Genomic DNA, 21838 nt, shown 5'->3' with positions numbered 1-21838 from the left:
ATCAATTAGAAGTAAAGGTGTAGAGTAAGTATGTCTACAGGTCTAATTGATATGATATGTTTATTATCAAATTTCATGAAGGGGAAGAAAGTAGCTAAGTTATATTTATACGACGAATAAACAATTATGAATGGACTATAGCTACAATTCAAGTGGCAGGGTATATATATACATGTATATTCGTTTTAAATACATTAACTATCTATCGGTATTTTTGTCTTCAAAAACATAACTTATAAACGTGAGACGAAGAAAATAAAAAAATAAAAATAACCGTATATTATCACCAATCACGAAAGGGAAACTAAAAGGGTGTTGATTTGAAATAAACTGCATATTTTTTTGTTCAAATGTAAACACAAAACTAATTCACATTCAAATTGAAGATAAACGAACGTCTTAGAAAACTATATCGAAAAAAAAATGACGACAATTAATTTACTAACGACAAACACTCGGTTTCATATATTATATAACATCAGCTGAAACAGAAGAAAAACGTTACATTCCATTCCACCCTCGCCCCCGACCTCCCCACCCCGCATTGTGTGTACACATGTAGAGTAATGACTTGACGAAATGCTGAAAATAAGATTAATATGGCTTGATCTATCAGCCACTACTTTGTAGTAATCCAGTGTGGGGCTGTAATAAGGTCGCACAGGATTTAAAGTTGTTTTAGCACATGAATTATTCATGATTTTTTAAACATTTTTTTTTTCTAATCGGACAATCCTAAAACGCAGGTAGATTAGTTTTGGTCGTTAATTGTATAGTATAAATAGATTAGTTATAAGTACCTTCCAGAAATTAATATGTTGTTTGTATATGGGGGTCTCTATGTCTTTAGTATGACACATACATGTAAAGTATAGGCGTACATATATATATATTGTTAAAACGCTGAGACGAAATTCTTAATCCAATTCCAAACCTGTGCTTTGAGAAAGTGCCTCTATTCGCATTTTACCGGTTGAATATGTGATAATTTTTTGGAAATTTATTAATCATATTTTCATGTGAGGATAACCACATGTAAAGGGATTACCACTTTTAGACAGGTAAATATCACTATCTCTATATCTGTTCCATCTTTTTTTTTTCCTCGTTTGGTTCTGAAGGGGGTTGCGATTTCAAAAACAATATTTATATTGCAAATGTTTTATTTTGCGTATGTAAATTAATGTCCCATTAAATCACAAACTCATTTTAATTCCATTGCCCTTTACACAAGTAACTACGGTTTTGATAATTTTGAATAATCATGGATTAAGAACTAACCGTTGTTAATGATCAAAGTTTAATGAGTAGAACAAATCCAACACTTTAAAAAATTTGATTATTTACAAGACACCATTTTATAGGAAACGTGAAAATTGTGCATGTAGTTTGCCGCGTAGAAAATAATATTTTGATAACACACATAAACGTTGTCAATGGAAAAATTTCAAGTTAATAAAAAGATATATGTAAAGTACAAAAACAAAACAAAAATCATGGATTTTTATATTTACCGTAAATTTGTATATATAATTGGGGGGGGGGGGGGGAGATTGGTAAGGAATCACAATTCTTTTAAAAAAAATTAAAATGTTTGAAAAAAGGAAAGGAAAAGTACACTCAAATTTCGTGGTAACTTTTTTACCATTCAAATAAACGCATATTCATGACTACCACTGTTTGAATAGAATTTTTTGATTTATTTTAACTATGATTTGATGCAAACAAACTAGACAATCAAAACCTTGGGCTTCATTAATTGTTTTGTCAATTTTGAATAAAAAAAACTACCGCTCGATCCCGCGTTAAACATAAGCAAAAGCTTGCCATGGAGAGACAAAATGTTAGAACTACTTGTAACTGGAAACCATATTAAGGCAAGTGTTCCGGAATGGCCCGACATTGTCACGCAATTGTTACTTTGTTTTTTTATTTCATGATTCAGCCAGATCTAGAGACTACTATAGTGTTTAATTTTATATTAAATTCCATGCAATAGAGATGAATTCAAATTTTCAGGGTGAGAAGAAAAGCGTGTCAGAAATATGTGCGTTATGACAATTTTGATGAAACATTGTTTTGACTATGCATCGTAAGCTATAAGAACTTAATTTTCATAATGTGTTCCAACCTTTTTGGCATTTCGAACAAAACACCCCCCCCCCTAAAAAAAATAGCCCAAGCCCAAACTTTTACATAAATATATAATAATTGCAATATTTATATGTAAAACGCTGTTTTATCATACCACGCTATACTGTAACCTAAATGGTATGAATTTGTTTCGTCATTTACATACGGTATGCACATACAATGTAGTTTGGGATTACGTATAGTGTCTCTGTCCTAGGCCACCGATGACAAAAACACCCCCCTCCCTTCTTCCAATCGTTCATGACCGCACTTCCATGACATACAAGTATCTGTGTCTGATCGAAAATCGATGAAGTACATATATGTAGTATGTACAAGATATATATGAACGATCCATGAAGACAATATATATTTACAAAAGAGATATCTTGTGTTTAAGGAAACAAAAAGGAATATCACGTACATTTTTATTATATTAAAAAAAAGTCACGTGCCATTCGTTGATTGCATGAATAAAATAAATAATTTTTAACATTCAAATCATACAAGAGTAATTTTATATAGGCTAGTTCAGAAGGAAAAACCATTGGAAGATGTAAATGTATTTCATAGAAACTGAGTCATTCTCTCTCTCTTTCTCTCTCTCTCTCTCTCTCTCTCTCTCTCTCTCTCTCTCTCTCTCTCTCTCTCTCTCTCTCTCTCTCTCTCTCTCTCTCTCTCGTTCAGCTATTTATCACACGTCAAAGCAATAAAGCCTTCCTGAATTAAAAAGTTGAACTCGTTTTTAAATTTCGGTGATCGAAGACCCGGGGTTTTGTTTAAACTAGCCTAATCGCCATATTTATTTTATACGGATAACCAATCTTCTTTAAGCTGTGCATTCCGTTACCACCACAATCCCGCAACACGTCTTAATACAGCGAAAAATTTATCAAAGCGAGAGATGTTTCATCCAATGATAAGAGAATGTCCTGGCAAGCTTTGACATATCATTAAAAGTAGATTACTGATGTTCCAGACTCTTCAGTATATCCTTTGATTGATCGACGCGACACACAAGTATATGTTTAAAGTTTGTACCATACTGACGGACACGTTTGGGGGGTATATCGTTTGCATAAGACACTGTGAAGACGGCCACGGGTCGATATTGCATGTCATTCGGAACCTTAAAAAAAAACTTGAAACGCGACGTTCGTGCAACTTGTATTCTTATAAAAATCGAATTTTTTCTTTGACAATTGAGAAACTTTGATCCGAGAAATAGGCTAAATACCGTTTGGTTTTATCTTATAAATGTGTGTTTTTCCAGTATTTTAAAAAATTGAGAACATTTACTTAGGTTTTTATTCCTTTTACTTTGATCAACGAAGAAAACAATAAGGACAATTGACGGACGGGTTATTGGCTTGCTTCTTGCATTCCAAATCTTCAAACTAACGCCAATGATGCCAAACAAATTCAGTCTTAACAAACTACAATATTTGAAATTGAGACTCAACTATCGACAATTTGATACAATGCAGAATCAATGCCAAAAAATACATGCAATTTAGACTCAACATTTTGTATATCAATTCAATTAAATGTTCTGAGCTCTTACTTCAAAATCATGTCATTTCCGTTCAATTAAATCTCTACATACTATGATAACCAAAAATGAAAAATCAGTTCCGTAACATCGAGCAATATCACACAAACTTTTATTATAGCGATTCACAGTCCTTCAGTTGGACCGTGTTCATATTGAAGCTCTATATATTTGGTTTGTCACAAACTTTTTCATCCACCCTGTAGCGATTCGTAAATCCAGTCTCCTTTAGCCCCCCCCCCCCCCCCCCCTCCCCCCGATTTGATCTGAAATTCGGCAATTCAACAGTTAAGTGTCTATACCAGAGGATGACCGATCCATACAATCTTTAGCACGTAGACAGTTCACAATGCGATCCGGTCACTACAAAATATAGCAATTTATTTCGCTATGTAGCGATGCATTACAAAAGGTAGCAATTCGTTACAAAACATAGCAATTTAATAAATTCCTGTCGTCTTTACATATTATAGCAGTTCAATACTAGTTCCAGATTCTACAAAATACTGCTATATAGCAGTTCATTACAATTTAGTCTGTAAAATTATAGTGCGATACAATCTCTTCAGAGCATAGCATTTTAATATACAAAGCAGAGTAAACTACCCGAAATGTACAAAGAGCAGTATACCAATTACTTTTTGATCTATACCAATAGTATCCATTATAAAGTTAAAGAGATAACAAAAAGATATTTAACGTTTTTTTTTCTTCTTTTAGGCAATTAAACATGAAGCGCGTCAACTCATATGTCATTTTCACACCATGATCACAATACCAAGATTATCGGGCACATTACATAATCGACCGGCAACAATATTTAACCTACAAAATTAACAACCCTGTCATTTCAGCTCATGACAATGTCTTATACAATCTGAACGAAGAAACACGTGCACAGCGATGGCGACCAAAAAGAGAGATAGAAACATTAACTTTGCGGAGGTGAAAGTCAGGGACAGGACCATGCGCCGACCCTCGGAGCTACTGGACCCCACCCCTCTCGAGAAAACCGCCTCCAAGCGGCGCCGGAAGTCCACTTTTGCAGGTATGTTTCGTGTAATGATGAGAATATTTATCATCATTGTTATTGCGGATCGGTGGTTACATTTACAGAGTATTTTAAATCATAAACTTTCCACCACCCCCTCCAAATAATTAAATACATCGATAAGTAAATACAAAAGAATTGAACTTAATAGAAATAAAAATTTATTAAGTTTCACTTGAGATCTGAAAAAAATTCAAATGAAAGAGACATTGAAATCAAATTACATGTAACTCTCGTCCAAAATTAAGAAAAAAAACAATGAAGCAATCGTCTTTGCTTTTAATATAAAAGATGTTTTTAGTTTGTGATTTGTTTAAAACAAAATTAAGTTTTATTTTATTAGGACTTTATTTTTTCCGTATTATAAACATGTGCTCAAACAACTTAAAAATAGATATAGGCTTGTGTTTTATTTTTTAGTAATGCTTAATGAAATGAAACACATAATGAAATGAAAAACAGCTTCGGTTTAACGAAATTAAGGATTGAAATTATCATGCAACTTTATGCTTGATAGATGTTTAATTAAATGTGTTCCGTAAAAATTGATAGCTGTATAAATATAGCCATTGTATTCTTTCATTTGAGTAAGAAAGAAATAAAGAAATAAGTATTACGTACAACATTATTCTGCGCTTTAGCTTTATATAAAAACAACATGCTGATCACTCGCAATACTTGAGGTGTTATCTTCCCATCGTTGAAGAATATGGATTTTTCTCCTTTTTTATCGTTTCAGAGAAATATTGTAAAAAATTAAATAAAGATATAACGATAATTAACAGGTCCAGAAAAAATCTGATAATACTGAAAAGAAACTATAACTGCATGAATGTTTTTTTTTCTGCAGCGGAGACTTTTCTCTCTAAAGATATGCCCACACGAAGCCTCGCGCGCGGTCAGTCATAACAAATCGATGAAAACGCAACTCAAAAATAATTAAATATCAGATCGTCATTCTAATGACAAGGTTTTTCAATCAATGTAGCATAAAAACTTGAAAACGACAGAAGAATTTAAAGGAAAAATAATAAAAAATAGTTTTGAACGATTTTATGTTGCCTGGGTACTAACACGTCCTTGCTATACAAACAAATAAAATAAGTCCGAGAGATATTTCTAATATCCTTTGTTTATTTTTTTTTTCTATATTCATTTGTCACTTCAATCTTCTCAATAAAAAGGGGGTTTGTCTTAGTTTGCTTGGAATGGATAGATTTTAAATTCTTTTAATCATAATTTTTCTTTCTAAGTTTAACCATAGTAAAGGACCTTTGAGTTATACCTATACCTGCCTATTTTACAAAACAAATCAATGGAAAGCATTATTATCGTTTGACATTCCTCCTGATAATCATAAATTCTTTTCAACAGGTGTTTTGGTTTGCTTTAAGAAAATTTATACCAAATATTATGTTACATGTATGTATTTCACCAAAAGGGTTGAATATTATATATATATCTAGAGTCTAGACTATGAAATGTGGCAACAGTTTTTATTTGAGCTATCAATAGATAATTTGTTATGAACTATACTGTTTATGAAATGAAAAAGGTGTGACTTGTATGCAATAAAACAGGCGTAGATTTTGTGCGCAGTTCTTTGCAAATTTTCAATTGATTATAGATGTGGTTTTATTTCATACAGTTTGGTGAACTTAATTAAAAATCGTTTTGCTGGATTCTTGTGGGAAGATGTGGTAGCAGAATCAAACGTTTTAAAGCAATTGTGAAGAACTTTTTACCTACATACATTATTTTTTTTAATTCAATTCCTATAATTATATGGGAAAATTTCGAATTTCAATTGTTGGGTGCGCGCAGTTTGAACGCCATAAAACACTGGCCCATTTATCGAACCATCAGGGGATTTTTGGGGGGCTAAGGCTTTAAACCCACGTAATTTATAACGCTAAGGCTAGATCTTTTTTCACTTCAGCACGAAGTTAATTTCATCACCTGTTTGTGTGTTGTAAACAAATATCTGGTATCTATTGAGAAATGCGCCTCTTCAACAGATCGTTCAAATGGCTGTGTTTGCTGAACAATTACATGCAGATTGAAATGACTTACGTCCGCTTAAAATCAACAAACATTATCTCTTCCTCGTATATTTATTCTAGTTTAGTACGAAGATGTACTTTTATAGTAGATTCCTGTTATCTTAAGCTGATTTTGAGAACCACTTTCGCTTTTTAGTTGCACCCCTGCAACAATCTCATCTTAACCTACCTGTATACGTGTATATATTGTTTATACTTATTGCATTGATAAGCTGTACAGCTTAAAGTTAATACAGAACTAAATTGAACTAGGTTAGTTGAGAGGGTTATTATAAATGACTTGCTCATGTTGTTGGAAAAATAATTAAAAGTTGTTAATTAGGTATGAGTCAGTTTCGCTTCACTATTCAAACTGCGGTATTATATACATAAAAAGATATCGCAATGACTTTGATTACGTGACCATAACCACATTCTTTAAAAGAAAATCGTACCAAGAATATTACTTTTTACTACTTTTAAAGAGGCAAACAATTACGGAAAATTTCAGTGTGTAATTAAAAATTTCGATTTCATGATTTTGAAACTTTTGCCTTTTGTCCATCAGAGAAAGACATCTTCGCTCCGCGAGGCATGTCATTAGAAAATGAATTAAAACCCAATAAAACCAAGCAAACAAAGTGCTTTACTCCCAAACATTTAAAGAGACTAAATTGTCTATATACCCTAACAACTTTAATTTTTTGGGAGAGAACTGATTAAACAGTAATATGGTTCCGTGGTCTGGCTAAAGCTAACACTGGGTCGATATATGTGGGGTGACTTTTTGTAGATTTAGATGCTTCATCGCCGAAGACTGACGGAATGTTATTTAATATCCAGAAATAAAAATCAATTCCCGTGTTGACTTTACTTACAAACAGAGATCACTTTTTCTCTCTCTGTAACCACGTGGGTCATCTTTCTGGAGTCAGACATGCTTTTGTAAATCAAAATTTAAAGGGATTCTGACTGTGTTTCGTACTTTTCTGAAGGAATTTCACTGTCAAACTTTGCTCGTCAAAACAGGTAGGGCCGACTTTTTCCTCCACGTCTGGACTTATATGTTTATGTAATAGGCCATATCTTTATGCCGTCCGTATGTCATGTTCTAAATTCTAAATTCTAAGTTCTAAATTACCTAAAATTTACAGTATCGCAAATCATACGGTAATTTTTGTATTACCACTCACACAGTAAATTCAAAATTTACAACAGAGCACGTGCAAGTACCGTCATCTGTTGTTGTTTATTTTTGTTAAAAAAACGATGGTTCTAACTCAAGTCAACATTTACATGTACGGTTCCAAACATTGGCTATACGTGATAAATGAATTCACACATCTATGATTTTTGCAATCAATGTTTTATCATTTAAAAGCAGTCGTGCTTTTAATGTCTAATGTATATAGATTTTTATCATCTTTTAAATAAGAAAGTTACAGTCCATGTGATAAATAGAACTTGGGGAGTCATTTTCATTCATTTATTTGGATATACTATTATGAAAAAAATCAAACATGTTCAATTGACAATTAGTAACTTAAAAAGGGGTCAAAAACAAGGTACATTTGACCAATTATTACTTAATTAATCAACGACATGTATTATGTTATGTAACCGCCATAGATTATCTCCCAAAAATAGACCTTTAAATTTACACTTTTAAAAATCTGTCAAAACCATAAATATCGCATTTCATTATATTCATTGTGTAATCTTAACAGTTCTAAAGAGCCCCCCGACAGAGTACATAGCTTAGTAACCCTAAAACCTGTGCGGTGATGAAATGTTGCGTATTTCTGACGGTTGTATATAAAGGGGGGTTACATTGGTAAATTATTGACCACTTTGGCAGACCCCTACACAGGTAACATGACAATCAAAGTTTAAAATGATATACAATAAGACATCTTGGACAGGTAAAGATAAAAACACATGCGGGGTATTTGAGAACCACTGAGATATATAAGAGTCGCTCCCTACTGTACAGTTGCTTGGATTTGACAGAGGAAATATTAAGTAAAGGGGAAAAAACAAGGGGTGAGGTTGATATGTTGCTACGTACTCATAGATGTGCTGCATTTAAATTTTGTTTAATGAGTTTCCAGACGGTAAAATCGCACGCTTTATGCATTTTTCTTCATATGCAGTCGCCATCGTATTAATTCTAAGTAAACAGTGCCGAGTGTATGTAAAGACCGCGTATTTAATAAGTCCTGACAGATGCCTATTTTTTCTATTCATCGAAGAATTGACACTTCTCGAGAAGTGAGCATGGTTATTGCTCATTTAATAGACAGACACATGCTTGTTTCTCCTCATGCCATGTTTTTTCTCTCCTTTTTTCAGCGCTCGTTCATATTCGATGGCAGCTTCTCCGAGACTACGTCAGATCCGGGAGATTTCGTGAACTTATCCAGGACTCGGATTATGATATGATGGATCGCGGCGAAGACGCTGATATGATTGTGTTCAAAATGGGAGAACGCGAGAAAACATTCTTTCAGAAGCTTGGTATGGACACTGGAATTAAGAAAGTTTCGTTCCGTGAAGTGGCTGAAAAGATAATGGCGCGGAAACTAAATTCTGAGGGATTCGAGGATCCCAGGGAAAGGTTTTTCCTAGATCAGTATAAAAAAAGAAAAGAAGAAAGGCGAATAGCTGAAGAAAAGGCAAAAGCCGAGAAGAAAGAGAAAGACAAGGAGAAGTCGCCCAGAAACGAACCGAAGCAGCAGAATGGGACGAGTCAGTTGGAAACGGTTGCGGAGGAGGGGTTTCCTGCCTTGGATTTGAATTCGAATGAATTACACGTGCCGGGCAGTACAAGAAAAAGTAGTGTGTTTAATGATTCCAGTAGCTACGCTACGACTGATCGTCGACTGAGCACGCTAACAGAAACAGATAGAAGCGTCATCACGGACGTTCTTCAAGATGACGTCACTAAGGACATTTTAAATTCTTGTCAATCTAGAAGATCCACTGCTTCCCTACGCATGCGTCCAAGACGTTTAGATACAGTCAATGGATTCGATTTTGACGAAGGAGAAGGTATATAATTTAAAAATTTTCATTTTCAATTTCAAAAGACACATTGGAACCAAAAGGTGTGTTTCAGTTTTCATTAACTTTGCGTTATAAGTATTACTTTTTTCTTTTCCTCTATCAGATATAGCCATAGCAGATCTAAAATCCCACAAGACACCGCGTAGGATCATTACAAAGACGCGTGAAATGTACAACATAGCTTGCGTCATGTGTGGCGTGGTGCCGTTACGTCAGTACGTCAAACAGTGTTCAGGGAGATACGTCAATCTAAATAACGTCATGATGAGTGCCCAGTCCATCAAACCCATAGCTATATCACTAGTGGTGAGTAGATGTTAATCTTAGAATTATTTTAACAAGAGCTTGGACTTTGGGTAGTTGTGTCAAACATCAATGTAACGTAGGCCTGTCTATTTCATTGCTGGCCACTTAGCCAATGCTCTTTGAAATCAACAAGATTTCTCTGGCTTTTGAGCCAAGACTACGCAAACGGTGCATATTTCGCTTGTAACCGCGTCATTTTTAATTTGTTTTGACGCAAGAAATAGACAGCTACGTCCAACCGAAAGTCCAAGGTCTTGTTATAATGGTTCTAATTCAATTTATATTTAAGTATATGGCATGATCTAGATACCTATAATACTAGTAATAGCTAATAATAGCTAATCAATTTATTGTTCAGTCTACTTTTGATATTCCTTGATCGAAGTTCTATACAAAGTTCTGTTTCGTCAAAGAGGTCTAAGGTTTAACCAATACAACGAAGTCTTGAACTATTTGCACTCTCAAACACTAACTAAATGGGCTTTATTCTGAAATGAGACAAACATTAAAACGGAAGTAAACAGTTTTATATCTACTGATACCCACACAAACTAATTAAACAGTTCTTATACAAATAGTTTGTTTGAAAAGATATGTGTATGTGTAGCTTATGGTCTGTGAGTTATCGACTAATTATAAATGCTTCGACAACATCGCGGGAGTGAATTCTTCGAAATGTTCTTCTTAAAGCTAAACCCATGTCGAAACTCATCTTTCGGAATTTTCCCCATAAGCTTGGCAGCTTGGAAATTTTCATTGATGATGTGTCGTAATGATGTTAGAAGAGAGTAATTTGTTGACAGAGTTATGCTTGGGTTTTAGATATTGAAATATTCCCGACGAGCAGATCGTCGCTGCCTTTGTGTTTCGGCAATTTTGCTATCTTATCATTGTTGTATGAATAGTGTGAAAATCTTTGTGATGGGACAAACCACTCCAAAATTACACACAGAAATTGATAAATTTCAGATTTCTCGAGACCCCTGGAGTCCTCAACCATAGTTGATTACGGAAACTCTGTCCTCTTGTAGATAAATTACCCAAATCTCTGGAATAGGGTTTTCGAATTTTTATAGCTATACCAATTCGTTTTCCACCTTAAACCCTAATTCATCTTTCAGTGATAATAAATGTATTAATCTTTTTTTTTTCAAGAGACTGGCGGTTTATTAAGGATATATAGAAATCTTCTTTTATACCGAAATTTTGGCTTTTACATTCAACAATGAAGATTTCTATATCAAATCAATGTTTAGTTAAGACTAAAAAAAAAAGATCATACATAGTGTTTTAAAAAACCTTTTCAATGTATTTGTATCTACTTAAATGAATTTTTTCTATCGGATTGCATTACTCCATCCAAATCAGTAGCTTCCACATTTCATGAATTTGCACCAACGTACAGTTTTTCCGTGGTCAATGATAGGAATTTTTTTTAATACAAACTTTCCAGATTTCATGCATAGTCATCTCAAAAACTTAATTGATTTTGTTTCCGATCTTCATGAAAAGAGGGAATTAGCCCGTACTCTTATCAATAATGCACTTCAGTGTGCAGTTAATGGTCGGTAAATGAGTCAATATTTGGACTTGTTGCGTGTTCTTATTGTAGATGGACGCTCGGGTGGTCGACCTGGATGTGTCGGAGAACAACATCGGTCCCCTGGGAACCATGTACCTGTCCGAGATGCTGACACGAAACGACTATATCGTAGAACTGGTAGGTTACCATGACAACGTATAAATAAAAGACTGGTTGGTTGCCATAACAATTTGCTGGTGCTCTGCTTCAAAGAATTTTTTCATCAAATATTTTTCTATTTTTTTTCATTTTAAAAATTAAATATTTTTTAAGGATCAACTAATTAACCATCAGATCTGACTAAATCAAGATATAATTTGTTTAGCTATAAACTATCAGTTGGTAAAGGAAAACCCCCTACATATTTTACTTTTTAAAGGGTATTTTTCTATATTTTTTTAAGAACTCTTCTTCTAAAGGAGATCAATACAGTCTAAAAAATGGCCGCGACCATCGAGCCCTCTTAAGCTGAGGGACTGTGACTGAGAGAGATTGTGTATTAATTTTGTCAATCAATGAATTCTAGATTTAACTAGTTAAAGCGCAAATGTAAAGCCATGTAATCCTTTAAAACCAACTCAATGGCAAATTAATGTCATAACGGTAATTAGTTATTCTCCGTTATAAGATTTTATACTACACTACACTTAATGTGATGTCACTAGACTAAACCATAGTTATACAAATAGATGTAAGTAAAATGAACTTTAAAAAGGGTTTGGTAGTTATGTAACCGCGATTAGGTAAGATTGAAAACTTATCCACATATGGCGGGATATTTTATTGCAAGTAGATTTATACTAATCTATGTTACAAGTAAAAATCAGTGAGATTAGACTTGCATCTGACGAACTTAACAGGAAAACTGGCATTCTCCCAGCCTGCGTGCTTTTCCGCTAGGTTCGGGTTTGGGGGGGGGGGGGGGGGGGGGTTGCTCAAGTGAGAAAAGGGAATAGGGGCTGTAGACGACGCCAATATACAGTCATTTTTTGACACATTGATTATGAAGATCAAATACAATGTTGCCTACTTCATTGCAGATTTCAATGAACCATGCATGCTTTGTTAAAGAAAAAAACCACATCATTTTATTTTGCTTTTATTGTCATGTTGTAAATTTTGAATTTACTGGGTGGGTGTAAATACAAAATTTACAACAATGTTGTAAAATTTGTATTTATACCCATCCAGTAAATTCAAAATTACAACATGATATTATAATCACAAATGTCCATCAAAAAAGAAAGAGTTATTTTTCAGTCATTCATAATATAACAAATACGTTTCATGATTTATGAACCAAAAATCAATTATGAGGGCGAAATGATTTCGTACTGTGGGAGACAGAATTTACAATTACGAATGCTCTTTTGTAACAGTTCTTTTTTTTTCAATTCAATTTTTTTAAATTCAAAACTTCCCTGTAGAATCTCAACGGCACTTATCCCGGAAAAGAGGGTCTGCGCGTGCTCAGTGAATCTCTGACACAGAACAAGTCTTTGGAGATCCTAAGATTGGAATGTAAGTTTTCAAATTAATTTAAAATTGATATTAAGTTGGATACAAAAATTCCTATTCAGGTTGAACAGGCAGTTAATGTGTTTAAAAAATTCCAAAGCAAATTGAACAATCAGTTTATGTGTTCAAAATTTCTTTCATTTTTAAGCTGACAAGCGCTTGTTCCTTTCCATTTAACACTTTGACATGTTTAAATAATGTACACAAATATAATAAGGGAATTTATTTGAAATTCATATTAATGCGTACATTAAGATATGTTTAAATTGATTTTTTTTTCAGCAAATAAAATTCAGCACACTGAAACGCACTTAATTAACTCTTTAATACAGGTAAGATTTTTGATTTCATGATATATACTAACCTGTACTATAGTATGCCGTTGTCGACAAAAACGATGCCATTAATTTTGAAATTATTTTCTTTTTAAATTGAAAACCAATTTGAAAAATTTCCCTCAATATCAATGCATTAATTTCATAATTTAGAGACATATTTTAAAAAATCAATTTCAGAATGTTCGCAATCTGAAAGAATTATATTTGGGACATAATGCAATAGGATACGAGGGAGGATGTGCACTGGCGAAATGTCTTGGTGAGGCTCGCTTTTATGAGATACGCCTGAAATGCGTAGTTCGTCATGAAATATATCTATTTGCTTTTGAAATATCTAAATTATTTGTCACTATCCCCCCCTTTTTTTTAAAGAGGAGAACACTACTCTGAGAGTTTTAGATTTGCAGTGGAATCACATTCGCAAGGAGAGTGCGGCTGCCCTATGCAAATGCTTATCGGTACGTAATGTGTTTCGCCATTGTCAACGCTACCATCTTTAACAATGTAAAGCTGCTTATCATATCAAATTAATTTTTCAAAACGAATTTCATTAATAAAATATATGTCGTGGTTGATTTTTTTGTGCCAGTTTTTGGTCAACATGATCTAAAACATCCTGCTTAAGATTACACTAGATTTTTCATTTATCCTATTTTACTTTTTGAAATTCGACGCCAAAAACCATTTTCAAATCTTATATTTTTAATCTAACACCACGCAGGCAAACGTTGGTCTACGTACGTTGGATGTCTCCTGGAACGGACTGGGTAAGGAGGGGTGTATAGCTCTGGCGACATCCCTCCCCAAAAACAGCTACCTCAAATCGCTGTGCATCACCTCCAACAGAATAGACATGTTGTCACTACGATTTCTTCTCCATGGCCTGGTCCGGAACAAAACTCTTCAGTCATTGGAGGTAGCATTCGTATGATATTACATATTGTTGTTTACTAATACATGTATCTGTTTCTGGCACACAACAAAAACTTTACCTTGCTATAACAAAAAAGCATTAGTCCGCACAACTGTTACATGCTTTTCAACGTTGTAAGATTAACTTGTGGAGGTGGCAGAACATACAAAATAATAAATGTAACAAAATTGCAGATGGGACAAAATCCCATTACGACAGAGGGCGCTAAAGCGGTAGTGCGAGCTGTACAATCTGCAAAAGACACCTCCCTCATCAGAGTCTGCCTTGACGTACGTACACCAAAAGTTACAATAAGTTAATTCAACGGAAATAGTATATTTAATTTTATGGCACATTTTCAACCGTCGCTCGTTTCTTTTCACTCTAGGGAATTTCTGTAGACGAGCAGTTTATGATGTTCATGAAAGAACTGTTCGACAAGAAAGGAGTCAGGGTAACTCACGGAGATTTACTGAGTATGGCAAACTCAACGGAGCAGAAAGAGCATGACCCCCATGATCTAAACCGGTTTGATCCAGTTATGGTGCTAGTCGAGTACATGCGCATCGACAATCTTAGACTAATCGACTTCTTCCAGTATCTAGATACAAACTCTCGCGAGAGGTTGAGCAAAAGCGACTTCAGAGAAGGAGTGGCGGTAAATTTCAAAATTCATCTCAAAGTTGCTTTCTTTTCGAAAAACACAAATATGTAAAAATAGATGAAAATAATTCCATTGTTTTCTTTTATTTTAGAATTTGTGCTTGCCGTTAACAGAACATCACCTTGACTTAGTTATGGAAAAAGTTGACCTAAAAAGGGATGGTTACGTAGATTTAGAGTATGTAAACTTCATGATTATTCTCAACATTAAAGAGTTTTAGTTTTTTCATTTTTCTAATTCCAGAAGCATCGTTACATGTTTTGAATTTCATCGTTCTAATTTTCCATTTTTTAAAATTTTTAGAGAGTATCGTTGCGTGTTTTGAATTTCAGAGAGTTCATGACAGTGCATCGCGAGGTTTCCCGACAGATCACACAGAGAACGACAAAGGCTCGTTCTAAGCGGAAGGAGGACGAAGGACTGGTCAGTTTACGAAAAATACTCAAAGAAATCGTGGAAAAACGCAACAAGTCCCACAGAGAGAAGGCGAGTAATCGGAGCACCAACCAGGGTCGTGATCACGTGATAACTAAAAATAGAACCCTTACAGTGACTAAACCTTCACTATCTGCACAGCATGGATAGAGATGATCCACCGATATAGCTATATACTTACCTCTCCTGAAATACATAATTGTATTAACTGGAATCTTTCTTGTTACTTCTACTGAGGCATTTTACCGGTGAACAGAAATTAAAATACAAGGGGGTAGGGGGTTGATCATCGGTAAGATGCTTCCGCTGAAAATGTTCACAGCAAATTGTCACAATTTTCACCCTCCTTGCACATTGCATGTTACATATAGATTTAGTTCCCCCGTTTATAACGCAATTCCTTGATTGCATAATAACTGTCAAACCTAATACCGACAACTTGCAGCAGCACAACCACTGTGAAAAAATATTGTCATAAATATGATGATGACGATGATGATGATGTTTAAAAGGTTGGCATGTTATTTCAGGCAGAAAACAAGTTCAACAAGACATAAAATGTTGACCAATGATAAGTAAGCTCTTGTGTGACGTCATTGTTTTTTAACGCGCACGATTGTTCATTGATGGTCATAATCAGTGTCCACTTCATGTCGACGTGCAAGCACCTTGAAAAATGTGTTCATTGCAACGAAATTAATTAATAGCACGTAACAAATTTAATGTTTAATGATATTCTCATTATTCATTTCATTGCAAGTTTTCAGCATTTTCGTCAAGGGAATCTAGTTACAACTACATGTATTCTAGATTTTGATAATTTTTACCTCCATAAATTACGTTTAACAGTTTAGGGTTATAACGTCATTGCCATGCCGTGTACTATGTTATGTCTAGGTGCATTCCTTAAAACTACTAGACTAGTAGTTGATCCATGTATACAACATCTCTCGAGAGAGAGAGAGAGAGAGAGAGACAGAGACAGAGACAGAGATGTTGTATACATGGATCAACTACTAGTCTAGATAGTAAGCATTTTTTTTCACATGCTTAATCATACAACTAAAATATTTTTATCTCAAGAATTATTTTTCTTCTTTAAAACAATTTTTGATCAAATACAATTTCAGTTATTCAATTCATCACGATTTTTACAAGTGAACATGCATAGAAAAGCATACTAATACAAAGTAATGCCATGTAATGCCAGCATTACACTAGATTTTTGGAAGTAATGCATTACATTACCATTACTTGTAATGCTGAAATTGTGGCATTACACATTACTAGTATTACTTTGAAAATATGTAATGCATTGCAATGCATTACCATTACATTTAGCATTACCCCAAGCCTGCTACTAGTTGCGTTCATCGCTTTACATTCGCAATGACTTTCATAAAAAATTAACAAACTTGAAAAATCAGACAACAGAAACTTTGTCCTTTTAAAAGCAATTTCCATTGATTTTAAGAAAAGCATGAACTGGGATTGTTCTAATTGCATATATCATGATACACATACGCTCATGCGCATCGTGCAAAAGTCAGCTATTTCAGCATCAACACTGGAAACCCACGGCCATCGTCAAAAATCCCCCGTAAGTTCCGCATGCACCTTCTGTTCGTTTGCCAACTCGCTGGATTTTTGTTGTTCTCATGAATTATTTATGCTCTGTTCTGATTGGCGTCTTCAGACTTTCATGACGCATGCATCTATTAAAACGACGCTTTCACAACATGACTTGAATAACCCCAGGACCAAAGAATTTCGCCCCCTCATTTGTTAATTAAGATTATTAAAAATAAGAAAAGTTCAATGGGTTGGCCATTGTCAATAAAAAGTATGGGAAACTTACCGTGGGTCTCAGACAATGGACCAATCTACGACGCTCAGCAGCTACAGATTATTGTACCAGATTCGCTGAAAAAACCCCAGTAACTGTTAACTGTACTAAATTTTTTGGCTTGTGTGACAGCATTGACAAATCACGTTTTACCTGTTAATTGTTTTAAGTAGTAGCTTCACTTCGCAATGTTTATTCATCTCAATACAGTAGGTATGTAGCTGCAGGTCTGTAGCTCCCGGTCTAAAAAAAATTCGGATGGACGACCTGGGTCTGTAGCTCCCGGTCTGAAAAAATTCAGATGGACGACCTGGGAGCTACAGTGCCTCCCATAGTAATAAAAACTGCAATTTACGGCGCACAAAAAATTGCTCTAGTTTTGGACTGATTAATCTCAATTCCGAACACATTCTGTACAACTATTTGATTCCAAAAAATTCCTCGGACAATTTATTACCATCACCAGCCCCGTAAAGTGAAGTGATGCAGTTTGTTTACATGTAAAAATGGCGACTCTCGATCTCGACGTGAATTAATATACTTTATTTTCCAAGGTCGGTTAGCATGTTTCAGAGAAAGTCTGAGGCGAGTAAAGTAACAGTATCAGTAGTAAATTGTCTGAAGAATTTAATGGTTCCAAATGTTTTCACAGAATTTGTGTGCAAATAAGGTTAATCAGTACAAAACTAGTGCAATTTTTTGTGCGCCATAAATTGCAGGTTTTTTTTACTATGGGAGGCACTGTAGCTCCCAGGTAATCCATCCGAATTTTTCCAGACCGGGAGATACAGACCTGCAGCTAGGTATGTATACAACAACGAGTTAATTGATATAGGATAAACATTTAGGTTCCATACAAAGAGGAACAACTCTACTTTCAATCTAACAGGAACAATCGTTTCCAGCCGAAATATTTTATATCTATTAAACTTTATCAATTTTAACTTACACGTATCTGTAGCCTTATCACAATAGATATTGACAATTTAATAAGATATGAAGGTATGCGAAATGCATATCCTTATAACCAAATTTTTTAATTTTTTAAATATTCGAATTTTTAAGCGAGTGTACTTTATTTGCCAAGTCTACCAACGAGGCACAAAAACATAAAAATGATAGTTACTATTAATATAAGAATGGTAAGGGAAAAAAATCTTTCTGACCAAGTGATTGCTATGTGTGTAGTTAACACTGGTTTTAATTATACTGCATACAATTAGCTCGTATTAATGATGCGATTTGTCAATAACCCCTATCAACCCCTATAATCGGCAATGAACTCGTCCACCAGTTTTGGTCTAAAATGGGAATTATAGCAATAAATACAGGTATAGTTTGAGATGGTGCTTATCTTCATGAAATACACTTGATTAAAATGCATAAAGCAATAATTGTAAAACATTTTTTCTGCAAATCTAAGAACAAGAGCTGGATTATTTATTTCTTATCGGACGCAAATGTGCACAAAATGAGTAAATAAGCGCACACATAATGCTCACCTGATCATGTCTTACAGCGCTGTGTTGTGTGACACTTCATGGGGAATACATATTTTTTTTAACTCATCATCATGTTACATGTTTGAAACCAATGTGAATCACCAAAGAATGGTAAGATGATACACAAACTCGTTAAAAGGTTTCTAATTATTAATTATATTTTAAAGACACATTAATTTGAAACAAAGATTAGTTTGTAATTAATGAATTTAATCATAATACAGTCGTCTGAATCTATAATTACTTTTCAGATTTCTTATATTTTCAATTTAAAACAAGTACAATATCCTTATAGAGGATAAAATAGTCTGAATTAAATGGTTTTGTTAATGTGCACGTTTGGCGTATTGAAACTAAGTCACTTAATTGATGGGAAGAAAATTATTTACGACTGAATCACAGGCTATTCTGCTGAACAATGCCCTGACAAAATTTTTAACATTTGACATTTCTTTTAAAATTGTGCAAGTTGAATAAGTATAAAATTTTATGAATTTGTAAAATATTTTAGATATTACTACTACCGCTTTCTATATATTATTCAACTTAGTTCTTTTTTCCTTATTTCCTCTTTTCCTTATTTCCTTTTTTTCAGCATAAATATGTTTTTCTTTTGGTAGAATTTTAAAAACAAATATGTGTAGACTCTTATGACTCTTATATTTTCCAAGTCAGAATAGATTCATAGCCATTGTGTTTTGACTTCACGTATATATACTTCAAGTAACTGCATGTAATTGAAGCAATAAAACTACGATTTTTCACATGTAAATTACTATGTTACAGGCAAGAGAAAAAAGACAGAGGAGAAACTCCGAAGCAAACCTCTTGCAACTTGGCGCCGCCAAACGGCTTTCCGAATCACCGAGCAAATTAGAGAAGTCGCCAACTCAGCAACGAAGAAGGTCCATCCAAATGAACTCGCCGTTACCATCATCTAAACAAATACGATCATGAAGAAAGTCATACTATTACATGTACTTACTTTATAAAATTTTGGTCATTTTTCAAGTGATGCAAACAGACATACATTGTGTTGCAGATTGGGGGGGGGGGGGGGGGGGGGAGTGACGACATTGTTTCTTTTGTTTATATTTAAAATAAAATCATATCTTTTGAAGAAAAAAAATCTTAAACTTGTTCATGATACCCTGTGTATAAAATCGTATATAAGGATAGCCATATTATAGCATTGGTCGATCTTTATAAAAAGAAAACCAGGAGTTTTATAATGGAACTTCAAAGTCTAGATATCATGCTTCTGCCATCTTAGTGATAGCATCAAATGTACTTAAATCAATTACGAACCGTGACTCAAAATGGCTGTTAGGTAAATATTTGAGGACTGAAGCTTCGATTCCCGTACTTTGGCCAAAAAATCAAGAATTGTGACCGGTTTAATCCTATTAGAACCCATTTCTAGAGGGTGCCTTTTCTTGTTCACACTCCAAACCTCGTCAATCCCCCTTTTTTCAAGTGTCCACCCTCAAATGCGTAGGATTTGCTTTATAATTTTAGAATAACGCGCAATAAATCGGGGCGACATGATACTACTCTCCAAAATACATAAGTATTAATAAAATAATCAACAAATTGATTTATGGACAGTGGTGGATGGTTACGGAGCGATATGATTGGTGCAGCCTTCATGTATAAACTGTAAAATAACAGGTCAACATACATACGACAAATGATGAGACCCCCTTTTTACCTTTTGATTGTTCTACGGCTTCTATAAGTTTGTTGGAGTAGCTAGACTGCTTAAGTTGATAAACCGCCATGGTAGCTTTGTTTGTGAATCGGATAATTAGAATTCAGCTGTCTGTTGCTCTGTTTTAAAATCTGACCTGAACAGAATAGTATACTATATTTATCAAGGTGACGGAAAAATCAACCAATTCTTCCAAAAGGTACAGTGTATGTTTAATAATGATCTTACTTCTTTACTTTTGCTTCCCTTGGTCTGTAACATTATACAAGTCATCATTTTAAAGATATTAAATAATAAAGATATTAAACTGCCTGTTTTAAACATGGATCGAGGGGACGGGTGGGGATGTGGTAGGGTAAGTCGTTTTAGTAAAGTCACTCGCAACGTACACGTGGTTAAAAAAAGAAGAAAAACATTTATAACTTTATTTGTGTTTGAATTCAAAACGTTGAATTATCATTTTAAAATGCATTTTTTAGAAGTCTATAGTGACGTCAGTGTAATAATGATTGGAATTCATTTGTTGTAAAATTTGTTGTAAAATAATAACAGGTCCCTAGGGTAAGAGCAATCGTACAATTGGTTCTCATTAGTGGTCGTAAAAAGAAAACATCCATCGATGAATTGGATTGGTTCTCTACTCCACGTCTTGAATATTTTCAGTTCAATGATTAACGAATTATGATATGTTTGAGCAAGCAAAATGTGGCGGTGATGATGAAATAAGGTTTCAGTCTGATCGCTCTCTGTAAGTGGTTTGTAATTCTCAGAAGTGATGTTATATTTACAGAGGGCTCAGCACGAGGGACTTTATTTATATCCTGTCGCTGACACGAACTTTGTTCACAAAATGAATTAATGATATTTAAATACCTGAAAGACTGATTACTATTGCAAAATGCACATTTTTTTACCCACGAATTCATTGCTTTGTGGAAAAAAAATGAAATTTTACAGAACGCAATTTAAGATTTATTCTGCTTGCAACATTTTTAAAAATAAAATTGTTCGAGAATTCACTTGAATTAAAATTTTGCGTTAAAATGTTGCATGCATTAAAGAAATCCGCACTTTAAAATGTTTTTGTTTGTGTACATTCATGTACAAACAAAAGGCCCAGTGTGCACTGTGGATTAAACAGCATGATTTCTGTTTTAATTACTAAAACACCGCGAGGAA

The 21838-nt window shown here is 34.1% G+C and overlaps 2 protein-coding genes across 10 annotated transcripts in view; both read left to right on the top strand.

Moving 5' to 3' along the window:
* Nucleotides 1-854: 854 nt before the first annotated feature.
* LOC105344815 (leucine-rich repeat-containing protein 74A) lies at nucleotides 855-20067 on the top strand. Of its 4 annotated transcripts, XM_011452716.4 has the most exons (16): nucleotides 855-1061; nucleotides 4540-4733; nucleotides 9131-9829; nucleotides 9948-10150; nucleotides 11763-11870; nucleotides 13160-13253; nucleotides 13533-13582; nucleotides 13766-13847; nucleotides 13961-14046; nucleotides 14310-14504; nucleotides 14696-14791; nucleotides 14890-15159; nucleotides 15257-15342; nucleotides 15498-15651; nucleotides 16131-16175; nucleotides 19735-19875. In XM_011452716.4, exons 2-15 carry the CDS (start codon nucleotides 4589-4591, stop codon nucleotides 16155-16157), a joined length of 2295 nt encoding a protein of 764 aa, XP_011451018.3. In that variant the 5' UTR covers nucleotides 855-1061; nucleotides 4540-4588; the 3' UTR covers nucleotides 16158-16175; nucleotides 19735-19875. The 4 variants fall into 4 exon arrangements, with proteins under 4 accessions (XP_011451018.3, XP_011451009.3, XP_019929411.3 ...); XM_011452707.4 differs by lacking the exon at nucleotides 16131-16175 and having other exon boundaries at nucleotides 19735-20067; XM_020073852.3 differs by lacking the exons at nucleotides 855-1061; nucleotides 4540-4733; nucleotides 16131-16175 and adding an exon at nucleotides 7623-7807 and having other exon boundaries at nucleotides 19735-20067.
* Nucleotides 20068-20635: 568 nt separating this feature from the next.
* Nucleotides 20636-21838, top strand: part of LOC105344793 (leucine-rich repeat-containing protein 74B) — an 8988-nt gene continuing 7785 nt past the window's right edge. For 2 of the 6 annotated variants that reach the window (XM_034448346.2, XM_066076421.1), the window contains exon 1: nucleotides 20636-20858. The gene's annotated coding sequence lies outside the window, so the exon portion shown is untranslated. Of the gene's footprint in view, nucleotides 20859-21633 lie in introns of those variants that run through there. The other 4 variants (XM_066076420.1, XM_066076418.1, XM_011452697.4 and 1 more) reach the window with 2 other exon arrangements.

The sequence above is a fragment of the Magallana gigas genome, chromosome 2, assembly GCF_963853765.1.
Source record: "Magallana gigas chromosome 2, xbMagGiga1.1, whole genome shotgun sequence".
In the NCBI taxonomy this organism is placed as follows: Eukaryota; Metazoa; Mollusca; class Bivalvia; order Ostreida; family Ostreidae; genus Magallana; species Magallana gigas.
Note: the sequence above shows the minus strand (reverse complement) of the source record. Positions and strands in the feature narration are given on the sequence as shown.

Bases quoted from the DNA above. Each gene is read 5' to 3' on its own strand.
- LOC105344815 (XM_011452707.4), top strand. From the start codon at position 4,589: ATGGCGACCAAAAAGAGAGATAGAAACATTAACTTTGCGGAGGTGAAA. The intron at 4,734-9,130 runs GTATGTTTCGTG...TCCTTTTTTCAG, and splicing joins CCGGAAGTCCACTTTTGCAG to CGCTCGTTCATATTCGATGG. The intron at 13,848-13,960 runs GTGAGGCTCGCT...TTTTTTTTAAAG, and splicing joins TGCACTGGCGAAATGTCTTG to AGGAGAACACTACTCTGAGA.